The sequence below is a fragment of the Stegodyphus dumicola genome, chromosome 3 (genome assembly GCF_044657685.1).
Source record: "Stegodyphus dumicola isolate Sdum_Otavi_A_Nest chromosome 3, ASM4465768v1".
In the NCBI taxonomy this organism is placed as follows: domain Eukaryota; kingdom Metazoa; phylum Arthropoda; class Arachnida; order Araneae; family Eresidae; genus Stegodyphus; species Stegodyphus dumicola.
The window spans coordinates 137,813,363-137,835,239 of NC_140770.1; the positions used below are offsets into that span (position 1 = coordinate 137,813,363).

Consider the following 21,877-nt stretch of genomic DNA (forward strand, 5'->3'; position numbering starts at 1 on the left):
TTAATGTGGGAACTGCTATTTCTTTGCAAGTTTGTGCTTCCATTTCCACCTGATGATTTTGAATTGAATTCTGTGTTTTTATGAATTTTGTATCTGTGATCAGAGGGGTAATTCCATATCATATGTATAATCACTTAGAAGCATGTTTAAGATATACAGTCAAAAGTCGTTAATTCGGACACCCATAATCCGGAATGATCTATAATCCGGACCTCAAAGCTACAAACTCTCTGCGCATGCGTCGCATTCACGCATGCGCACAGGCGTTTACAAGAGCGCGTAAGACCTTTGCGGCTGCTAATATGTTTGTGCGCATGCGCATTTAATGTGTAACGGAGGTATAAGCTGAGCAAAAATTATCTAATTCAGTTAATGTTGCAGATTGCGTTGTTCCTTAATCTTCGAATTAGATCCGGCTTATTATTTTTTGCAGACTGTTAGAGCAATTTCATAAAAGTAAGCTTGAACTTTCGATTATGTCAAATAGAATTTCCGATATATATTTACTAATATGTAATTTGTATCTACAAAGCGAAAGTATGTTTTGAAATCCGAAATCTGTTTGTCAATTTCACGCCGCGGAAGTTGATCTGTCAGCACTATCCTTATCTTCAGGGCAGATGTTTTTATTTTATTTGGCTTATAATTCCTTACTAAGTGTAGTATTTTATCTCGATGTACTCCGTCTTTGATATGATTTAAATCAAGTTCCTCGTGATTATAATTCGCTTCCGATAGTGAAGAAAGTGACCCAGCGGTTATTGAAAACGAAAACATTTCGATTGACAAGTAAGTCGGTGTTCTGGGCACAGCAATTACGGGACTTGAACAGCGGAACTTTGTAACCGAACAAGAAATTATGTTTGTTTATAGAATTAAAGAGAAAGTATTATCACAGAAAACGAAGCAACTTAAACAACTTACATTGAAAGAAATGTTTAATAAAGTAAACAAATAAATATTAAGTTTTTTTTTTTTTTTTTTGTAAATTTTGATACCCTTTAGATCATAATTGTTCTTTATTTCATAAATTACAGTTTCATATTTTTAATTTTATAATTTCTGCATGCCATCTTACCAGATTTAAACTGATGATCTATAATCCGGAAAAATCGATAATCCGGAATCGCCGAAGTCCCGACGAGTCCGGATTAACGACTTTTGACTGTAATTGCAATAACTTAAATGTGTTTAAACATATTCTTATTAAACTACGCAATTTTTATGCTTTTTGATTAAAGTGAACTCTTCATTTAGAATAATGCATAATTTTCTTTGATTTATAGCTTCATCTCATTAACATATCCTGATGAACTGCTGACTGCATGGTTGGTTTTCACGGTCTTTTGCATGTATAACATTAATGAGTTAGTTTTCCTTAAAATGTCTTCCACAAGGGCATCCTCGGACATATGCTTGCAAAAAGAAATAAAATAAAACAACTTCTTAAATATTTCTAAACAATAGTAATTATTACTATTGTAATATTAATCACCTTCTGTTGTTTATATAACAAACAGAAATTTGTGTTTCAGGGTAAAAATATAAGATCTGTTTGAATTTTTGAAACTTTCTGAGTAGTTAGTTGCATTTACTAAGTCAGAGCTGGTAATGACAAATTAAAGTTTATTTATAAAATAATTATTGTCTTGTATAAATAATTCAATTATTATTTTATTTGAAATTGTTGCATATTTAATATAGTTTTATTGCATGCTTATGTAGCTTTGTTACATAGTCAGTATGATTTTTGTTTTATAGATGGAGCAAATAAAAAGAGAAAATAAAATGTGGACCACAGATAGTTTATTCTTGCGCTCAACATTAAATATTCCTGTTGATTCTGAAGCTGAAGTGTTTACTGTATCTTCCATATCTTCTGCTTCCCAGTCACCTCAGCTGTCTCCTGTGAAACATACTGAAAATGGGGATAGTTTAACAAACTGTCAGACTATTGGCATATCAAATCAATTAAATACTACTATTAGTGACAATGGTATTGCAAGTTTAGAACGTGAAGAAAGTGCAGCTGACTTTTTGATACGTATAGATAGTCATATTGCACAAACAAAAGACAAAGTTTTGAAATTACAAAATAAAGTTGTGTGAGTATATACTTATAGATAGTTATATATCTATTGGGTACTTTTCCGTTTTGCCGGTGCAGGCGATAAAGTTGCCAATAATGGTATAACTGATGCCAAATGGAATATCCTCGCTGGTAACCTTTAAAGCCTCATTTTCAAAACAAGTTACAGTCATTTCTTATCAGATTGATTGGTTCTTTCAATACTGGCATACAATTACATAGATTTTTCACCAGATAGTACAATTTTACGCTCTAAGGCATTCGCAGTATTTAAGTCAATTTTTTTTGCAATCACACCTCTCACCCGAAGACGAAAAATATAGAAAAGGCAAAGTCAAAGGTTAACTTCATCAATTCTAATGAGAATGCACTAGCAAAGTAAAGCACTGCAGTTTTACATGATTTCCAAGTAAGCTATTCGTACGAATTGAAATAATTCTTGCATTTAAACTTGTATTCCAAATTAAGATTTAAGTTGAAATTAATGTAGATAATTACTGAGAGAATTAGATTTTTGTAGCATAGTTTGCATGAGATGAGATCACTTGGGGTCATGCGATATGAACTGGTGAATCAGCTTTAACCATGAAAGCATAGTAAATTTTTTAATTAATGTCTTTTTACAAATTTATTGTCTTTTTACAAAATTTTAAACAATATTAAAATGCTTATGCCTCCAAAATAAAAAAAATTCTTAAAACTAACTTTTGTTCACATTTTTTATGTGTATACTGTATGTTGCCGCCAATAAAGTCTGCTTGGCAAGATTTGTGCCAGCGAAAAGGAAAAGTACCATCTATTGAAATTATATGCATGCATTTACTTATTTATTTTCTGTGTAGTTTTATATTAGTCTCTCTTGGCTATTCATTGATAGTTGCATTAATTTCCATGTATGTTTTATTAAAACCAAGAAATTATGTCTGGATTTTCTGTGTACACTTTTATTACAAATGAAACTAGCATTCAAAATCTAAATTTTAAACCAAGCCATGTGAAGCCTTCCTACTGGGTTTGGAATGATATAAAACTTCAAAACAGTAAATAAAGTGCGATGTCATATGCTTTTTTAAGCCTGCAAAATATTTATTCAAAGACTCTGTAAAAAGGCTGCATGCCTGCCATATAAAAAGAAGTTGAAATTTATATTTTATTCGTAAATATTTTTTAATTTGTATGTGGGTGAAATTAAATTGTTTTATACGAATGATATTTCTCTTTTGAAGTACTTGTACTGAAATTCTGCAGTTTATTTTTGCAGAATATTAATTTTAATCATATATTAATTGATTATTAAAAATAGTGAAATTTTGTCCAAAATTAATTTTTATGTACTTATTAAGCCAGTATTAAAAATAAAATTGGAAAAATATTTATATTTTAAAATAAGCCGTACAAATTTTTCTAAGAATGTGGTGGTTATTAAACACAAAAGTCATTTAAAGTTTATATTGTATGTGGCAATAAACTTCATCAGAATAAAAACTACATGTATATGAGATATATATATTACATATATATATGAAATTAATATTTTAATATTAATTTCATTTATATGTGAAATACAAAATAAGAAAGATAAATCTCTGATCAATTACTAACTGAATTAGCAACAGCTCTTTAGATTTTTATAGGGCATCTACATGCATCTCCTAGCATCTACAGTGCATCAAAATAATTTCTAGATAAATTTATACATATGACTTAATAACGCTGATGTTGTAACTAATGCAAAACTTAAACTTTGATGTAACTAATTTGAAACTTAAACAAAAACTTTCTCTGGGTAAGCTGCCGTAGTGGAATACCTACACACTTCTGTTTCTACCTTTGTTCTCGCCAAGAAACTGTCTTGCTGCTCTCTTCCTATTGCAATGATATCAAAAATGTAAATATTCTTGAATAGGCATGATTAAAGTGCCGAGTGAATTGTGGCTGCAAATGTCAATCGAAATAAAGATGAATATTTAATATGCCTTGACTGCCAAGTATAATTTTCATTATGGATTCAGCACTCTATATTCTATATGCCACCAATATTGCAAAGTCTTTTTTCATTATGATATGGCATATTTTTCTGTGTATATCATCAACTGTTTCTACAATATATATTCTACATATAAATTTGTTTTCACTACAGATATAATATATATATATATATATATAAATTTTCAGTTTTCATGCGTTGTAGCATGAGAGACAGTTTTACAAAAATTGAAAAATGTATGCCTCCCCCTTTTTTTTTTTCAAGAAACGAAGTTTTTTTTTTTTTTTTTTTTTTTTTTTTTTTTAGTTTTTAGAAACAGTTGCAGGTAAATAAACTAAACTGTTGAATCCGTTATAGCAAAGCACCCAAGGGCTATCTGTATGCCTAAAGGAAGAAGTGCTTTTCAGAAAGCTTTCTTATATAAACTCTGTATAAACTGGTTCATACATCTGACATGTAGGAAAGACTATAAGAATGGCCATTTGTTAGAATTTGAACCTGGGTTGAATTATCAGTGTTCAGTGATCTCATTTACTCGACCTCTAGTAGGTCAAAATGGTGCTAGTGATGGGCACTAATGAATCAAAATACATTTACAAGTTTGAGAGTTGAATTTGACATATGCTTTTGAAATGGAGTAGGCTATTGTAAGACAAAATTTTATTTTTCTGATATTAAATGGTTTTCCTTTCATACAAAACCATTAATTTGATTGATATAATTCCTAAAAACATGTTGCATATTTGTCATTATTCAGCAAATGATTGTTAACTGAATCATAATTCTACTCTGACATGAAATAAAATCTGGATTTTATTTCAGATATATATATCTGGATATTTTTTCATTTTTCACTCTTGTTTTTATGTAGTAATCAGATATGATGGTTGTATAATTTTTTTCTTATAGCCATATATTATGGTGTACCTTTTTGATAAAGAAACAAATTGACAAAAGTAAAGACAAAGTTCTTATAATTGTTCTGAATTGATGTGCTACTGTTTTTGTGGAAATATAGTAATCATGTGGATAAGCCAAGAAATAGGGGAAAAAAAACGTTAATTTTCTCTGACAGAGCAAAAATGAGAAAATGGCAACACATGTAACCATTTTTTGTCCAAAGTTTTCTTAGGTGTTCGATATTATCTGTTTCATATATTTTAAAATTTGTCTGAAAATTTTTGGTACTTTTCCATTATGCCTCTATAGGATAATTGTCGTAACGGGAAAGGCAAAAATTGTAATTACTGTTGTCAGAAACTATACATTTTATAAACTAAATACTTATCATTTATTGACAAAAATTATTGAAACAAGTTGCTTAGCTATTGCTTTGATAATCAAGTCGAATGAATCTTTTCCATTCACTTTCTCTTTTTTTCTCACACGAATTCTGCCAAATATGATGTTTTCTGGCAGTACTGCAATGTTGCTTGTTTCTCATTTTGTCGGACTCCCATAAGTGCTCTACCGCCTGCATATGAACACCGGTTTCTGGATCCATGAACTTAAACATATGATTCACTTTGAAATGAAAAATGCCTGCTCTTTCGAGTTCGTCAATTTTATAGGCTCTCCAACTGTCGGAGTAGATGATATACTCCGTGTTCATTTATAATTTCTTCGATGCATTTTAGCAGACACTGTGGGCCTCTGTTCAGAATGGCAACAATTAATATATAATGCATCCTTTGTATTTTGCCAAATTCCAGCAAAAACCTATTATGGTGGGAAAATACGTGCAGCATTATTTTTCCTCTCGGTGAATAGACGTTCGTCTATTTCAACGATTTGGCCTGGTCTTCTTATCTTTGTCCGTTCCTGGCCTAAAGCGTCTTCGGTACAAATTTATCTAAGATAATTGTTCCCATCGAAAACAGTATGTGCCTTATCAGGCATTCTTTTTCTCGATGGATGTCAATTCTGTCGACCATAAATAAATAAATCTTATGGCCGTTTCAAAGGGGGAGGAGAATTCTCGAACCAATTTCCCTTCCTGATTCCAATTTCTCTCTTGCGCTTGTGACATCGCCACCTTACCCTGTTTTCTTCGATAGATAAAATCATACTGTGCAGATTGGAACATTTTCGTTCTGAAGGGATAATTCCACATTGTTGAAAATGTATAGAATCTGCTTCATTATTTGAGAAATCAAACAGAAGCATCTTTACAACGAGGAATTTCAAAAGCTGTCTAAAGAAAAAGATGGTCACCACAAAATAATGAATTACGATGTTTATTGATTGTTATTATCGATGTTATTGCCACAAACTAATGAGTTACAATGTTTATCCATTATTTACATGGGGTATAATGGAAAAGTACTAATTTTTTCCATATACCAGTTGAATAAGGTCTTAAAGTTCATTATTTTTTTTACTGAAAAAACTGCAGTTTTTTAAAATTTTAGATTGCTACTTGCAGAGAAGTATATATTTTTTTTTTCCTTCTCATTTTTCTTCTTCTTTTTTTTAATTTTCCACCATAGTGTATTTTATTTACGGTATGGATTTCAAAGTAGAGACTATGTAGTCTCATTGGCCCCTCGATTGCTCCAAATTTTTGAAAGGTTATGAGAAGATATCTAGGGATAAATTATATGCTATACATTTTGTTTGAATTTTTACAAGATGTGTAGAATTTTTATGCATATGATTAGTATAATGCATTATTACAAGGAAGAAATATTTCTAGTAAAGTTCTGAATGGAAAAAAATATCAATCTAACAGATATTGTTCATATACTTTAATAAAATAAAATAAATATGTGTATTGTTAAAATGCTTTTAAAAACACTATTTATTAAAACCAAGACATTGGAAAATATGAAATCTGTATACCATCAGCCTGTCTGTTTTCAGGAAATAATGTAGATGCACCTTGATATCATATATTATCTAAATCTAGATAAGCACATAGATATCATGTATTATCTAAATCTTTTCCCATGAAATAAAATGTGCTTATTATCTAAAAAACATTTTTAATAGTATTTATTGTTGCTAATTTGCTCCAGAAAATAATACAGATATACTTAGATATCATTAAGTAAAACTTTTTTCAGGAAAGAAAATGTGCTTATTATCTAAAGAATCTTTTTAATAATACTTATTGATGTTAGTAAGGCAAATTTTGAACAAACAAAGTTGACATATTTCATTGTGCTAGTTATATAAAACACAAAAGCCTGTAAAATGGACTAAATATTATTACTGCATTTAATAGAAATAGCTTGAATACATTGCTTATAATAATGCCTGAAAAGTAGGAACAGAATTCTATGTAAAGCTATTAATTCTTGAAAAACTTGACTTGAATTCCAAAGTACAATGGGTGCAATCTGCGTGGACATTTTTACTTCCTTGTACGAAGTAAAAAGGAAGTATTGTAATCGCGAAAAGTTTCAGGCAACATATTTCAACAAAAATATCCATTTTGACTGCTATCGAATGCAATTTTTGCGTGATATCTGTACGTAAGGACAGAATAAAAGACTCTTTTCCTCCAAAAAAATTATAAAACTGCTTTAAAATTAATTTTGAAGAGAATTTTTTGTGGCATCTCTAGGAACGTATGTACATACATGCTTACGTACATACATACATACGTATCTCGCATAACTCAAAAACAAATAGCCTCAGAACGTTGAAATTTTGTATATAGGACTGCTATAACATGTAGATATGCACCTCGTATTTTGGTTGCAATCGGCCGCACCAAACATGTATAAATATATATATATCCACTCTGTTACCCGGCTCAGTGATCTCAGTTTCTTTACTCTTATATGTTTGTAAATTGTATATTTTTTACTTTAAAAATGATTGAATTATGTTGTTTTTATCTTTCGGTTAAGGTTTTTATGCCTTTCGTAATTCTGGAAGTAATATTTGAACAATTATCAACAATTTAAAAGCTGTTTAAGTGCGGTTAAGTTTTAAATAACATGGCGGACATATTTGTTTACATTTGAAACAGCAGAATTGTAGATTTGTTACCAATCTAGAGAGACTAAGCTTCGCAACACAAAAATAATGCCTTCATTTATTATTGTGTATTAAATCATGCTTAATCCTTTCTATAATTTTTTCGAGGAAATAAGTGTTTAAGATTTACTCTGTAATTTTAATGCAGATATTTTGAGTTTTGATGTATTTTTGCCTTGTCACGAAGTTAGAACTGAATTAATTGAATGAGAAATACTAAATCGTCTGTGAAAAACTGTTTCTTTTCTGTTTTGTTTGCTTAATTTCTTTCATACATCGTTTTAGCTTTATTATAGTATTTGAATCGAACATGTGGCAACGATAATTCTTCAAATGATATAAATTTTGTGCATTCAGAGTGTCGTTATAGTTAACAAATATAGTGAATTTTAAAGAGTGCATTTATTCTATTGTGGTTTATGCGCTGTCGACGAAGTAGATTTAATTCAATCCAATCAATTTAAATGAAATTCAAGAAAAAAATTCGTATAATTTAATATTCCGTACAAGGAAGTCATGTGGTGTACACATCAGATTTTTTATCATGTGCCTTTTCTACATTATTAAGATGATACATTTGATGAAAGAGAAGTAAATGGCAGCATTTGTGTAGGATAGCAATCATGAGCAGGGATGCAGTGTCTAAGATGAAAGTTTGTTCCAAAATTCGAAATCCTTATTCATTGAACCATTATGTAAGTATCTACATCTCAAGTGTTTTGCAAGTTAACAAATATAGTGAATTTTAAAGAGTGCATTTATTCTATTGTGGTTTATGCGCTGTCGACGAAGTAGATTTAATTCAATCCAATCAATTTAAATGAAATTCAAGAAAAAAATTCGTATAATTTAATATTCTGTACAAGGAAGTCATGTGGTGTACACATCAGATTTTTTATCATGTGCCTTTTCTACATTATTAAGATGATACATTTGATGAAAGTGAAGTAAATGGCAGCATTTGTGTAGGATAGCAATCATGAGCAGGAATGCAGTGTCTAAGATGAAAGTTTGTTCCAAAATTCAAAATCCTTATTCATTGAACCATTATGTAAGTATCTACATCTCAAGTGTTTTGCAAGAATTATGCAATATGGATTAATTTTGGAATGATTCTGTTAAAAGTATTTTAAACTGTTAATATTTTTAGGCCAGAAAGGGGAACCAAATTAAAATAGAGGGTTAAGAGACTATTGCAAAAATTAAGGTTAAAATTTTTATTTATATATTTTTTATCTTACTGTATATATATTTAAAAAGACAGATACTGTTTTATTATTGTCAGTAGGTTATGTGTGCTTTTTTATGCTGTAACTATGATTCATTATTAAAAACATAGCTTAAAAATTTAATATAATTTGGTTACTAAGAAATTATAAGTGAATCAAACCAGAACCATAATATATTTGCAGAACTATATTATGTTTAATTCTAAAAAAAATTGGCTTGCTGTATATAAATTTTTGTGGTTTTTCTTGGGTATAATGTAAATGAGAACTAGTTTGTCATGTAATATCATTCTGATCTTATCTCAAATAACGATGGCGTGCACAAAAACCAACCAGTCTGACTGCTATGAGCCTCCACTTCTGAGATTCCTTCTTAAAGAGAATACGTCTCACTGAGCTCCTCTACAGGATTTTTGTATTGACAGTGGGATGCTGTACAAAAGTCAAAACAACAGAATAGGTGAGATGAGTCAGCATGTGTTTGTACAAGTAAATGCAAGTTATTTTGTTTATGATAGAAAGGCTTGATATAGCCCTTCTCTTGCATTTTTGTTAGTTTGTTATAATTTACATAACTGTTTTTTTTTTTTTTAATATTGTTCATAAAAAATAAAATGTTCAGTATCTTAAGACTTTATGTTTTCTGGTTAAAAAATTTAAATATTTTGTATCTGTAACTATGCAATTAATAATGTTTTGTAGAAAAGTTGGACTTATTAATCATGCATATAGCAGGAAACATCATGATAAAGATTACGTTTTTAATTATTGCATTGTACACATTAATTAATGACTGATTTGTGAAATCACAATTACTACAATACAGAAATGTGGTCTTATATCTTTAAATAGACTTAAGAAGTTGCATCTTCAACGTGCATATAGTCATGATTAACCGGAAAAAAGACTTTTGAATCATGTCGACAAATTTGGATTTCTATTACATTAAATAAATGACTCTTCTGAGGAATATGGCACAATGCAATGTCTCATGATAAGCTGTACTGCCTGTTTAATATCATTTGAATTATTTATTATTCTGGGTGGCATTAGCAGCAGGATATTTAAGATTTGAAAAGGAAAATAATAATTTAGTAACATAATAATAAGATTAAGCATAATATGTCCAAGAACTTCAATACTGTATGCTGAAGTTCTTGGACATATTATGCTTAATCTTATTATTATATTATTTAATTATTACTGAACTTTAATGCTGTGTTAATAAATTTTAAAATATATTGCTATTGTTGTAATTATACTGTATTATTAAGATTTTTGTATGATTGTGTGCATGTATAATTTTTATGTGAAAAATTGAAATGTTATATATAATTTATACGGGTTTTCTCCTGAACATTTAATAAAGTGATTTTTTTATTATGCTAAATTAATTGTATATGAATAAAATATAATTTGTAATACAGTAACAGTAATTATGTTGTGAAAAGTAGAGGATATTATAAAAAATAGTTTAAGCTATGACATATTGACATAAAAAGTAATTTTGAGAAATATTAACGTTATCTGTGTAGGCCAAGCATTTGGCCAGACCTGTAAATACAAGTGTAATAGATTGCAGTGTTTCAGTCATAATGTAGGAAATAGTTTCATTGTTTGTTTATTCCATTGTTTTCAACAAAACAGATGCTTCCTAAATGTTATTTTATCTAGATATTGTTCTAAATATTTGCTCAGCTATGTTTTTATATTACCATCTAAGATACACAGTTTTCAATAAGTAATATTCCATATCAGCAGGTTCAGTTTTAAATGATTCTAAGAGTGTAGTAAGTTTGTTGAATATAAATAGCCTTCACTGTCCCTTAATCTTGAACACACCAAAAAGTTTTGGGGCGGTGTCTGGAAGACTGTGCATGTGAAATATGTGTTGTAATTGCATGTTGCTATTGCAGAAACATGAGCTCAAAAAAACTGTAGAACAGTTTTAGTAACTTAACACATGCCCAGATAATTTTAGAACACATACTCAGATAATTTTAGAACACATACCCAGATAATTTTAGAACACATGCCCAGATAATTTTAGCTTTTACCTGGTGATCAGCAGGACAAGTATAATACTAAGTGAGTGTATCTAATAATAGGATCTTTTGATGAGAAATATAGCTTTTAAAAATGAAAATACTGTGTACATGTACATATATGTTTTGTGTATTCCATAATAACTGAATAAAGTGCTTTGATGTAAATGAAATTACATTTTAACTAAAAATCTTTACAATTTTTTTTTTTTTTTTTTTTAAATACATTCATGTCCATAAATTAAGGATAATGTAAAATTAGGCAAATCAAGAGTTAGAAGCAAAACAAATTTGACTTCTTTGTAAAGCTTATTTATTAAACAAAAGGTAAAGAGCAAAAAAAGATGCTATATGTTTGATATTATTAAAAAAATTAGCGATTTTTTCTCCCTGGAGCAAATTACAAAAAAAAAAAAAAAAAAAATATTAACAAAAAAATACAAAAAACCAATATTAACATAGTTGGTATGATTGTTAATACATTGTATGTCTCCCAGACGATGCAATACAGTCCGTATAACGCCTAGGCATGCTGAGTATCAAATTATCGATCTGATCTTGGAGGATATTACACCAGTCAAAAAGCAATGCTCTCCGAAGTTCCAGTAGACATGTAGGAGGAGGTTGACGGGCTGCAACTCGTCAGCCAAGCATGTCCCACACGTGCTCTACTGGATTCACGTCTAGTGAGAATGCTGGCCAGTCCGTACGGGTGATATCCTCCGATTGAAGGTATTCGCTTACGATGTTTGCACAGTGAGGACGGGCGTTGTCATCCATAAACACAAATTGTGTGCCCATGGCACCCCGAAACAAACGTACATGTTGTTCCAGAATGACGTCCCAATAGATTTGGCTTGTCATGGTTCCAATTTGAACATGCAGGTCAGTTCTGGAACCCAGAATAATTCCACCCAAAACGAGCACTCGTGCACCACCGTAACAGTGTCGTTCAATGATGTTTTTTTGGTGGTAACGGGTAGCTGGAGCTCTCCATATATGAAAGTCGGGTGAGAATCAGACTGCAAGCTAAACCTGGACTCGTCAGAAAACATCACACAAGCCCACTGTTGCGGTGTCCACAATGCATGCTCTCTACTTCAAGCTAACCGCAGGCGACAGTGAGTTGCAGTAAGTGGAACGCATCTGACATGTCTACGAGCATATAGACCAATCTGTCCTAAGCGTCTGTACGCGGTCTGCCTTGAAATTGTCATACCAGTGGCTAAAGAGAGCTGAAGAGACAGGTCTGAGGCTGTGCTCCATCTGTTTCTTTTGGCAGTAACTGCCAAATTCTTCCTCATTCGGCGTTGTAACTCTGGGGCGACCTGTGCTGTAACGTCTACTCACATTACCAGCATCTTGGAATCGTTGCCAAAGCCTGGAGATGACACTCTGGGCAATTCCAAGTTCGTCGGATACTTCCAGTTGGGTACGCCCACATTCCAGACGGCCGATAATTCTACCACGTAAAAAATCATCCAAATGCGTCCTTTGTGTCATAACTATTCAGTTATTGCACTGAAATGCTTATAAAGAAAGCGCCTGCGAACAATTTTACTTCTTTGCCTGTATTCCTTATATATCACTGTCTTACACTCTCATCATTGTGACGTACCATCGGTGTCATCTGGTTACTTCCTGAAATTTGCATATGATTCTTGAAGATGTGTGTAGTGATTTTACAGGTGATATATTTATTTTAGAGCTCGATTTCCGCATGACTCCGAATTATCCTTAATTTATGGACATGAGTGTAGTTGTTTGAAATGAAATTAGAAGAATTGATTATTAGGTAGCTTTTGACTGCTATTTTGTCCTGAATTATTTAATGTGACATTTTTAACATCTTTTCTGAATTACTTTAATGGCATAAATATTTACAAAAGTCCTCAGTTCAACATAACTTAAAATTATGTGAATTAAATGTCTTATAAACTATATTAGAGATGTTATTAAAAATAAAGTTCAAACAAGATATTAATATTGCATTTAAAAAAATGTAAAGTGTAATATTGCAAATGTAACTGCATAAAATTAAATGTAATATCTAATTTAAATTTCTTAGTGTTCTAATTAATATTTGATTTAAATTTGAAAGAAAAATTTAAAATCTTATTCCGTATCAAATGGCAAAACTGCTGTGAACTCTCCTTTTGTCAAAGTTAATATTTGATAAGTTAAAATCTTTTCCTATGTGGCACTTTATAAAAAGATAAAATGCCTTGTTAGTCTAGTGTAATGCAACATGATGGGAGAAGTAGAAAAACTAAGCTATGGATGTTGCTAATCTTAAAATCCTATGTTTTAATTAGTACTAAGGTCTTTAAATTAGGAAGTAAAATGTGTTCTGTATTCTGTGTTTTAAGGTTTTACTTTAAAATCTTATGACTCTTATCTAGACCATGTGGCATTCTTAAGTATTAAAATCAATCTAGAAGCTAATTAGTTTTTTAATAATTAAAGGTAGTAAAGAATATCTGTCTCTTAATTGAAGTTGTTAATGAACTATATGATTTAAACTATATGCTGTATTAATTTTTTAATACTATATCCTGCTTAAAATATAATAGTTGGTAAAATATCCTCTAAAATAACTTTAGTGGTTAAGTAATTTCATAATTATATATTATCTTTTAATTCACAAAGACTTAATTCACAAAGCAATTTCAGTAATGATTAGAAGTGTTACTATAATCCTTAATTTATAGTTGCATTCCTAATTATTAATGATTATGCATTAGCTAAAATAATTTTATTTATTATTTTCAAAGTTCGATTCAAGAAGCAAAGGTAACTCCAATGGTGTGCCGTCAACTTTAACAATCAATTATGGATCATATTTACATATTTTAAAAGATAATCATACTGTTAATGTGGTCATAATAAATTTTTGTATCTTCAGAGATGGTTGCATTAAATATTAATTTAACAGGAAGGAAAATAATGATAAATATCACTGAGAATCATGCTCATAGATTTTTAACATCTGGTACAAATCTTGAAATTGAGACTCTTAAATATTTTTAGCATTTTCACATAAATATGTGTTTTATTTGTTCCTTAACAAGTGCTGTACTTACTACATTTTAGCTTTGGTAAGTATTTTTAACTTACTTTACCAAATAATAAATCACATGTGATTCAGATAATTGTATATTTACTTCTGAGACATGGTTTAATATTTTTTATTGGTTTAAAAAATTTTACAGTAACCCATTTTCCTTATTGACAGTACTTATACAATCATTTTAGCAGTTGCCTGCACGTTTTGAAATGTATTGTAAATATTAATTTCACTATATTTTCAAAGTGTAAATTACTTTGAATAAACTGCATTGTAAATTTTCTTATAAATTAAAGTGAGTAATAAAATTGTTAATAGCCTGGTAATAATGAATTTACTTCAAGCTAAAGAAATTCATAGTGTATGAAATCAATTAAAAATTATCTATGGATAGAACTCAAATCAAATAATCCCTCCTGACCTCCCAAAAAAATGTACATATAAATAAGAGTACTGTACAGTGTCACTGAAGCAAATATTAGTTTGCTCCTATAGCTGCTAAAGGACAAATTGCTAATTTTTTTTTTTTTTCATTCAGTGGAATTTGCATTCTGTGGAATGATCTAAATATAGCATGCATTAATTAGAATATCATTAGATAAAATTTCTTTTACATTGACTCTTGATCTAATTTGAGCTTTGATTTCCCCCCCCCCCCACATGTAAATATATTGAGCTGTAGCTTTTAAGCTGCAGTAGGGTGAAAACACTGACAGAAACTGTAAACAAATCTGTATCCATTGGGTTTCCTAAAAAGAAAAATTCCTGAAAGCCTTTTTTAAAATAATTTATTTGGTTACATGCCTTCTGGCAACAAAGTATGTTTGGCATTAAGTATGATATGAATGAAGAGTTACTTATGGGATTTAAAGAGACCATAAATGGCTAAATTCTTTACACGTAATTAAAAATAACATTAAAAAATTGTTAAAGTTAAGTTTTAAGTACTGGAATAGAGTGCATCACAATAGTTAATGATAAATGCTTAAAATCATGTCTATTTCACGGAACTCCTTATAAACAGTAGTATGTATACTGTATTTGCGCAAATTAAAGATGGTCTCACATATAGGTGTCAGTATCACATCTTATAATTATATACCTAAATTTTCAGTATCTTTTATGAGAGAAGAAGGCATGCAGATAAGATGACATCTCTTATACATGCTTTGCCATAAAAATTTGCACATCAAGAAAGAGTTTTCAGAATGAAACAAAATTTTACATATGTAAATACTACTTTGATATAAGTGATTAGAAAATCAAAGAAAAGAGGATCATTTATTGTAGAAAAATTACACATGAATGGAAATTTTAGTACTCTGTTCAACCACCTCTAGCACACGATGCAATACGAGCAGGCATTGAGGCATACAAGTTCCGTATGGTGCGAGACATCTCGTTCCACAGTTGCTGTAAACGCGCCTCTAGTTTGGCCAGTCTCATAGGCTGTCCAACTTGCTGTCCCAAATTATCCCAGATATGCTTTATAGGTGACAAATCTGGGAATCAAGCAGGCCAGGTAAGGGTGTTAATGTGGTGGAGGCAGTCTTGGGAGATCCATGCTGTGTGTGTGGCTGAGCATTGTCTGGTTGGTCTTCGAAGCCCTACCATATGTAGCAACAGATGCAGATGTGGCTGAAGGATATCATGGGCATACCACCGGCCTGTCATTGTGCCATGGATCAATGTTAGAGATGACCATGTATCGTAAGCAATGGCACGCCATACCATCACACCAACTGTGGGAATGGTATGTCGTCGTAAAGCGAAGGCAGGACTGAAGCATTCACCATGGGGCCTCCACACACAAACACGATTGTAATCACTGAAGATGACCTGATTCCATTCCATTAAAGTCCAATCTTGTGCACGACACTACTCCAAAGGAGGCGTCAGTGGGTGCATGTCATTGGCAGCACACCTAATGGGTTCCGCGATACCAGGTGTCCTTCAACCAGACACCTTGCGATGGTTCAGAAAGACACGGGCCCGTAATGAAGCTGCTGCTTGTGTTTCGATAGCAGCCAATAGGGCACCCTAAGCTTGGTCGCCGTATAAATGACACCTCCTCACAGTAAAATCAGAATGACCTACCTGACGAGCTACTCGCTAAGCTCACCACCCAGCTTCCATCATCCTGATGATTCTTCCCCGCTCAAACTCTGACAGCTGCTGATATTGACTTCGATGGCGATGTAACGGCATGTGTACCTCAGTGTTTTCTTAGCAAACCATTAAGTACATTCAAACAAGCTCTGCTTACCTGTTTTATACTCCAAGAAGAACAAAGTTAAGCACCTTCTAGTGGCATTACGCAGTGCGCAATCATGCTGCATTTCTAATCACTTGCATATCTACCCGACATGTACCTTCATGCCAAGGTTCATTACGATCCCACAATTATTTCTTGGTGCGCAAATTTTTATGGCAGTGAGTGTATGTTAGCTTGATATATTGAAGATATTTCTCGAGAAGAATTATTCAGACCTTGAGTCTTAATTATTCTAACTGATGTATTGAAGGTATTCCTCAAATAGGATAATTTAGTTCTTATCTTGAGGTAAAATTCTAACTGATGTATTGAAGGTATTCCTCAAATAGGATAATTTAGTTCTTATCTTGAGGTAAACTAAATAAATGTATTTTCTTTTTTAACACAAATTATCTTAGTGTTACTTTATGATATCTTATAAAATGCATTTTAGTTAAAATATATATATATATATTCAGGTCTGTACTTTTATCTGATAACTGGTGCAGTTTAGAAAGCATTAATTATAATTTATACAATCAATGAATGTTGCTATTTTTGAAAGATTAAGAGTAAGTTTTGAATATGGTTATCTAGAATACTGGACAGAAAATATTTTGAGGTTGTGCTATTTAATAGCATATCTGTGTTTCATTTTCTGTACTCTTCCTGTGGTGTATGTGTAATATAATACTAGGGTGGATCTAAAAAAAAAAAGTTAAATGAGTAATGAAAAATTATTTATTAATAACATACAGAAAATACAAAAGGGAAGTAAGAAGAATACTTGCCTATCATTTTTCCACATAATCACCAAATCTATTTAGGCATTTATCTGCATGCAGGACCAACTTGTTTAACCCGGCTTTGGAGAAATCACGTCTCTGCCCATTGAGCCAGTTCACAATGGCTGTTTTCACACTACTGTCTGAAAAGAACTTCATGTCATATAAATGATCCTTCAATTTCAGAAAAAAGAAAATAGTCACTGGGTTATATGGGGGGGTGACTCCAGATTTCCTACGTAAACTTTTGCAGCAATTGTTGAGTTGGACAAGCAGTATGGAACTGGGCATTGTCATTGCAGGAGGATTACACCATCATTCAACATGCCAGGGTCCTTGCATCAGATGGCTTCATGTAACCTTGTCTAAATGGCACAATGGTGATCAGCAGTAATGGCTCGCACGCCTAAGTGAGAATACGTTTTTAAATGTCTAGCCATTTCAATCGCTCTGACACATCTTTGGACTTATTCTATGTACCCACATAACCGCTGCTAGGTAACTAGTAGCATCTACTAATCAGGGAATAAAGTATTCACTCCACAATAATTACTTTTCAAATGGTAATACTTGAAACTTTTTTTTTTTTTTTTTTTTTGAATCCATCTATGTATCTTTATTTTCATTGGTGAGCTTTAAATATTTTTAGAGTTGTAAATGCTGAATGTTTAGCAGAGATTTTTTTTTTTTTAAAGCCAGAATACTGTTCTTTCTAATCTTGATCTAATTTTGAAGAATTCAGATCTTTTGTTTATTTTTTCTAACTGTATTTGTGTATGAGCTTTTTAATTTATGAGTGAAATATAAATCTGAATTTTTTGTTATTAGTGAGCACTGTAAAACAATTTTTGTGTAGATTACTCTAATTAAAAATTAATTGGATGGTACCAGCCAAATTCTGAAACTGTACTTGAATTAAACCTGATTTACATGCCCTTCCCATGTGCATCTGATGGAGATACTTCCTGGGAGTTCCTCTTACCTAATGTATGTCAAGTAGTCTGTGCATTTTAGCCATATCATCATTACAAAGTCAATGTTAACAGCACTGAAATGAAGCAGTAGGCTTCAGAATGAAGCCATGTGGGTTCCTGAAAAGGAGAAAGTGCAAGGCAATTGAGAAAATAAGGAAAACAGTGTTAATGACTTTTTTGACATGAAAAGTAATTGTACCTTTAGTTTATTCCTACAACTCAGATAGAGAGTGAAAACATTACTTTGGGATGTTTTAAGGGAGCTAAGAGATATCAGTCATCCCTAAAGGTTGAACTAAGCAAGGCCACAAACCATTTTTTAAGCACAACATAAGCTGTACCTAAACAATCCGATCTGTAATTGATATTGCAATCTATTGGTATACAAGGTAAAATAAAAATTCAAAATTATTTTGGATCCTAAATAAGAAGTAGATATTTGAGCATGATTAAAGGAGTTATTTTCCAAAAATACTTTATATTTCAGTTTTTCACTTTCTGTAATATAATTTGGTTTTTAGATTTGGGTGGGTCCAAAATAAAGTTTCTCATTCCACCAGAAATGTAAATGTTTATTAAATAATTAAATATTATTTATTAATTAAATTATTATTTATTGAGTATATTTATTTATTATTGTAATTATAATTTTTATTGCTTATTGATTTTTATTACTTATTTATTGCTTATTGATTAGTTATTATCTGTTATTTGTTAATTAAATTTATTATTTATTAAATAATAATAGCAATAGAATTTTAAATCTTTCCACCATATTGTTAATTAGAACAACAATAAGGTCTATCAGTCTTTTTAATCTTGGAATATAAATTATCTTGTTACTATTCATCAGATAATCCAAGTATAAAAGATGAAAGCCTGTCAAAAATATTCAATGAAATTAAGCTAATATAAACTAGCACATATTCCATAAACCTTGCACTCTATAACATTTGACTGCAATTCCTTGTATGAAGCAATAGCACCAGAAGATAGGAAATCAGAATTTGAAATCTTTTTATCTAATTGTGCTATTGACTAGATTAAGAACTTTGCAAATAACAGTAAATAAAATTATGCAATGAATTCAGCAAACCACTATTTTAAATCTTTCAATCTACAAGAAACTTGTGGTTGAGGAAGACAAGTATAAGAATTTGCCTCTGATGGTGCTGTCTATTAAAATGAGAATGGATTTTAGATATGTAATCTTTGTAAGTTTTGCGTGAAGTAATATTGCTTTTGCCCCAAAATAATGCAGATTTTTAACTACCCTCTGGAAATAATATGAATCTTTTCAGCTCTGTCCAACCTTTAAGTAATCTTTATATTTTAAAAGCAGAGCATTAATTTTGCATTTTATCATAGTATCAAGTCAAATTAATTATCTTCCTTATTCAGGTTGTCTAGAAAAAGTTGTTATGGGTTTCCTTTTCTTAAGTATTAAAACTAAATATTCACTTCAAAATATAAAACTTCTGAAAATAGAGTAAAGGATGTTATGAAAACAATTGAGCATTGGAACTGGAAGGGTTGTTTGGTCTCTGTTGGGAAGCTCTGTAATCAGTAAAATATTTGTTATGTTTTAATAAAATAAATATTAAAATTTGATACCTTTAGATACAAAATTTTTGGAGGTATTAATAATTAATAATTTTGTGAAATCATTTGTAAAAACAACTCATGTTTAACAATTCACAAAATCGTAAATGCCATGAAGAGCAACTTTTATTTTGTTATTCTCCCTAAATCTTAGTAAAAAATATTTGAATTTACTTTGCAAATAGGTACTTAAATAGTGATCTCAATAAACCGTTCTAGAATATTTCTGCGAATTTTTTTCTCTTGTAACTTACTGAAACATAATTAAATTTACTAACTGAATGAGGACAGAAGTGGCCAAGTGGATAAACTGTTGAATGATGGTAGTTCAATTCCTGTGTTGGCTGCATTGGTTTTTATAGTTTTTCTTATGTATAGTGTGAATATGAACTAGATCTCTGCAAAAGCATCCATTCTTAGGCAGATAATTGTCATATTTTTTGTCATAATATAATAAAGGCTAATTGCACTTAATTTTTGTTTGATAAAATGCCAGATTTTATATCCATGGAATTTTCCTACTTCTAATGCCAAAACTGCTTTCATAAAAATTTTTATTTTGAGAAAACTTGTAATTAGAAATACATATTTAGAATTAATATTTGAAGAAATAAAATCTGCAGCCACCTTCTTCAAATATTATAGCATACTTTCAGTATATGATATTCATATATGTAAGTAAGCCTTACAAAGGAGTAAGCAAACCCTAAAACTATGTTTTCAAATGCAGAGTTGTTTTACTTATGAAGCCATCTTATGTTTGGTGAAATACAGTAACTCTGTGTAATTCAGAAACTCATTAAATCAAATAAGTTGCCAAATCCTTGATTTTGTTAGAACTACTAACATGCGTAATATGTATATGCCAAAAATGTCTTTAAAATATCATCTATCATGTTGCATTTTCAAATTATTTTAAGATAATACAACACAGAAATATAAATATTAAAATATGCTGTTTTAAGAAATAGAAAATACCACACTCTGTCATGGAAAAAACATATTTAATAGATTTACATGCTGCATGCTTTGTTCTAATAAAATACACTGTTGAATTTTCAATTATTAGATATCAAAATGGAATATTGTATAAACTTTTAAAATATAATATAACATATAATTAATATAATGCAGTATTACCTCTTTTATAGGGTATCTCTATTAAAATCAATCCAAGCCCCTCTTCCCTCATATCAGGCTTCTAGTTCATTCCCTTCAAAGCTCTGAAAATGGCTACTAGAAACTTTAAAAGCACTACTTGAAGATCTAAGATCAACTATCAGTGTATAAAGGTCAAGCATAACCACTTCTTCTTACAACATGGATAGGTATTGGAGGGTCGGAGTTTTCTTGGAATAATGCCAACAAGACTATGAGAAAATAAATAAACTGACACTTGAAAAATCTAAAGATAACACAGATAAAGAGCTATAACACTCCTTAACAGAAAACTGATTTGGAAAATTTGAAATAATGCAGTTAGTTTTTCAAAATAAATTAGGTATAGTTGGAAGGAAACTGAGGCACTAAGTGTGAACTCATCAAAACACTACTAGTAAGTGATTGAGGAGCATATTAAACCAATGACTATGTGTTTGCTAGTGGTAGAAATGACAACATCAAAGCTTTTATTCAGTACTTTGATGTTGTCATTCATTTTGTAACCCAAAAGTGTATGGCAAACTCACAAAGTATCAAAGAAGGGAAGGTCTAAAAATACTTAAGACACTGAAAAACTCAATTCAGTTTGAAAGCTTTTTATATGTTGGAGAAAAACTGTGATTTGAAACTTTAAAAAACAAAACTTAAACCTTCAAAAAATATGACTATGACTTTTTATTTCTCTTCTTATAATTTT

General features: G+C 30.7%; 1 protein-coding gene and 1 long non-coding RNA gene across 3 annotated transcripts in view; one reads left to right on the forward strand and one right to left on the reverse strand.

Annotated features, from left to right (window-relative positions):
* LOC118179777 (lysM and putative peptidoglycan-binding domain-containing protein 2-like) overlaps positions 1–21,877 on the forward strand; it is a 56,901-nt gene that overhangs the window by 12,649 nt on the left and 22,375 nt on the right. Inside the window, exon 2 of the mRNA XM_035348937.2 lies at positions 1,762–2,105. Coding sequence (XP_035204828.2) covers positions 1,762–2,105 — 344 coding nt within the window. The remainder of the gene's footprint in view (positions 1–1,761; positions 2,106–21,877) is intronic.
* Positions 17,382–21,323, reverse strand: LOC146998096 (uncharacterized). 2 transcript variants are annotated; one of them, XR_015040282.1, is made up of 2 exons: positions 21,160–21,323; positions 17,382–17,849 (listed from the first exon to the last, which is right to left on the reverse strand). It is a non-coding gene; the product is annotated as an uncharacterized LOC146998096 (long non-coding RNA). The 2 variants fall into 2 exon arrangements; XR_015040281.1 differs by having other exon boundaries at positions 17,382–18,534.